A 3,185-nucleotide genomic window follows, 5' to 3' on the forward strand; every position below is an offset into this window, starting at 1 on the left:
GTACACTTTGTCAAGCCTTCTATTGTTTTAGTCAAGCTTGCTAGTTGATCTTCTATAGTAGAAGTCATTTTGATATTGTTTGATGATTGAAAAGTTGAGATGAGAGGTAGAGAATGTCCCACTGGGCATGTCAATTTAATTTGTGCAACAAATTTCAAAGAAACGCAAAATAATTTGCAATCACAAAAAAAATATGAAAAAAATATAATCTTATTTATAAACATTGTGGGTACAAATACGTTTCCCCTTTACTATTATCTCCTAAGTTTCCTCCGTGATTCATGGGTTATTCTTGAACATACAAGGTCATAACTTGATCTCTCTATGAATATCCCATTAATTAGGGAATGTTGAGAATTTAGTTGAGAAAGACAATATTTTATCTCTTCATGATCTCCTTGTGAATATCCAAAAGTTGTGGAATATTCTAGATGACTCTTTTGAAGAATATAATACCCTCTATATATTCATAAGCTCGAGTTAGAGTAGAGTAGCCTCCAAGAATCCTAACTTAGGTTGTAGAGTCCCAATTGATATTGAACATGTCTTGTAGAGTGCCATAAAATTTTGATGTCTATAAATGCCCTGTACTTCAAGGCTTGTCGGAGTATAGAGTTGATGAAACTCAAAGACGAGACTTTGGGATTTTGTGCCTTCAAATTTGCGGATTTGATTTTTTAGAGAAGAGATGAAGGGTACATTTAGTCCCACTAGGCGTGACAATTTGTTTGCCACAAATTTTAAAATAAATAAGAAGAATAATGTTATTTAGATTTTAAAATAAATAAGAAGAATAATGTTATTTAGTATTTATCAAGATTGTGAGTACAAATTTATTGATAATTTGATTCTTCTCTTTGAATTTTCTCTGTGATTTGAGGGTATTTAATGGCATATTTCTCGAACTAGGATGATATAGGCCTCCTTGAAATTTATTTGAATCTCGATTTATCTTTGTCAATATTCCATGAATTTGTGAAATATTCAAAATCTATTTGAGAAAGACAATATTCGATGTCTTTGTGATCCTATTTTTGAATACGCAAGAGTTATGATATATTCAAGATCTTGATCTTTATGAATACCCAAGAGTTTATGGGATAATCGAGATTTCTTTGAGAAACCTGATATTTGTTGTCTTCATGATCTCTTTGTGAATACCCAATAGTTATGAGATTTTTGAGATGCCTTTCAAGAATATACCCTTTATATTGGCATGAGATGGGGTTTAGGGTAGAATAACCTTGAATAATCCTTAGCATAATCGAACACCTCAGGTAGATTCCCAAAAAAAATCACTGTCTACATAAACTATAGGTCTTTAGGTCTTCTACTACACTTTTCAATAATTAGAAACACAACAAAGAGATGGGTTGTTACTTTTATAGAAATATCCAAAAGTTCTTTTCAATTGCTCTTGGGTTGATATTAAAAAATCTAGGGATTTGGATGATAATCTAGTATCAATCCTTGATAATGTTCATTAATTTGACTATAGGATGACAAAGAACTCAGCTTGGCTGTTTAAGAATGAGTCTAGGCCGAAATATCTCTCCAAAACTCAAACAAAATGATAAAGGGTTTAAAATTTCCGAAATTCAATATTTATAGAATTGTTGTTACTTACCGACGAAAAAACAAAAAAAAATATTGCTGAAACTATATTGCTAATTGAGCAAGTAATATTTATAAGTCTAAAATATTTGTACTTGTGTGCCATGTTGGCGTCCACTAGGAATTGAACTTATGCTTTCCGTGTAAACTATTACTCTCAAACTAGTGCGATAGCCTTGTAACCCTAATTCCTTCCATTCATCCGAATTAACATCATAGTAAATAAGTTGCCCAGTTTTGCTCTCAACTAGCAAAAACTGATCCTTCCAAAAACCTAATGGGGATTCAACATTAAGAGATCTTATTGTGTATTTTTTAATCCAAGATTCGCTTACACTGTACTCCTTCATTATCCAAATATGAAGAAAATCTTGTGTTGGGTCAATTGCACATCCTGAATCGTTGTAACAAATTGACGCAAGACATTGGTTTAAGACTAAAAGGCCATAACGTGACTGCTTAATAGAATGACAAGCATCTGGCATATCCATATTACGAAAAATCTCTGTTCCAATGTCAAAACAAAGAATCACCACTTTTTCTGTACTTGCAAACCAGTGAACCCCTTCCTTGTAAATCATCTCAGAACAAGGTAAATAGTATATGCTAGGCACCTCTACAGGTTCGAGCTCTCTCCAAGAATCAGTACTCAATTCATAAACATCAACTTTGCTATTTCTACCCTCAGCATAACCATAAGGAGGATCCCAGAAAACATCTGAAAGCCTTACGACCTTGTAGTCATTCAGAATTGAGACGAACCCAAACCCAACACCTTCAATGGTACGATGGTAACCCTTGGGACAACCAAAAGGACAAGGTGGCACTTGTCGGTAATGTCTCGTAGCTGGATTAATCAAGACAGTGACAACTGAATCCGTTAGAGCAATCAAGCCATGGCAAGGACCTATGAGATGGTGAAATAAACTACCATAATCATTTGTTAGATGTGGCACATTTAGATCTGGATGAAGAGGAATAAAACCATCATCACCAATATGAGAAATAAAAGACAAGACATTTTTAAATTGTTCTGATTCTTCTTTGGTGGAGCGCTTGAAGAGAATTAATTCATCTTTTGTGATTGTGGCGTGGTTTAGATGGAGATTCGCGAATGTGGTGGATCCTATGAGAACATATAAAGTTTTTGAGATACTCTTGAATCGCATGAGTGATTTTACTGGAAGCCTTATGAATATATAGATCCCAACGTCTTCAGACAATTTCATTGAAATTCCACACGCCATTTTTATTCTAGGGAATGACAAAGGAGCTTATTTGATCTGAATTGGATCAAGAAACCTACTCTTTGCATGGTCAGCTCCCTAACAAACTACTCGTTACACGTGCATTCTTTGTGGTTATAAGTAGGGGTCTTGAAATATATTAAAACGAGTTTAGAAATTGATATTGAATTGGGTCTTGATCCGCCCAAATTTATTTCGGGCTCAAAAGAACTTAAAAATGGGTTGTGCCTTGACACGCTCAATTTGACCCGATTAATCTCAATAATTTTATTATATTGTTATTTAAATTTTCTAATCACAATTTGAATTTTAACTCAAGATTTT

The 3,185-nt window shown here is 33.7% G+C and overlaps 1 protein-coding gene across 1 annotated transcript; it reads right to left on the bottom strand.

Moving 5' to 3' along the window:
- Positions 1–1,694: 1,694 nt before the first annotated feature.
- LOC125829156 (F-box protein At3g07870-like) lies at positions 1,695–2,861 on the bottom strand. The gene has a single exon (XM_049508407.1). It carries the CDS (start codon positions 2,859–2,861, stop codon positions 1,695–1,697), a length of 1,167 nt encoding a protein of 388 aa, XP_049364364.1.
- Positions 2,862–3,185: the final 324 nt, after the last annotated feature.

This window comes from Solanum verrucosum, unplaced genomic scaffold, assembly GCF_900185275.1.
Source record: "Solanum verrucosum unplaced genomic scaffold, falcon-dt-bn FXZP01000152.1, whole genome shotgun sequence".
Lineage (NCBI taxonomy): Eukaryota > Viridiplantae > Streptophyta > Magnoliopsida > Solanales > Solanaceae > Solanum > Solanum verrucosum.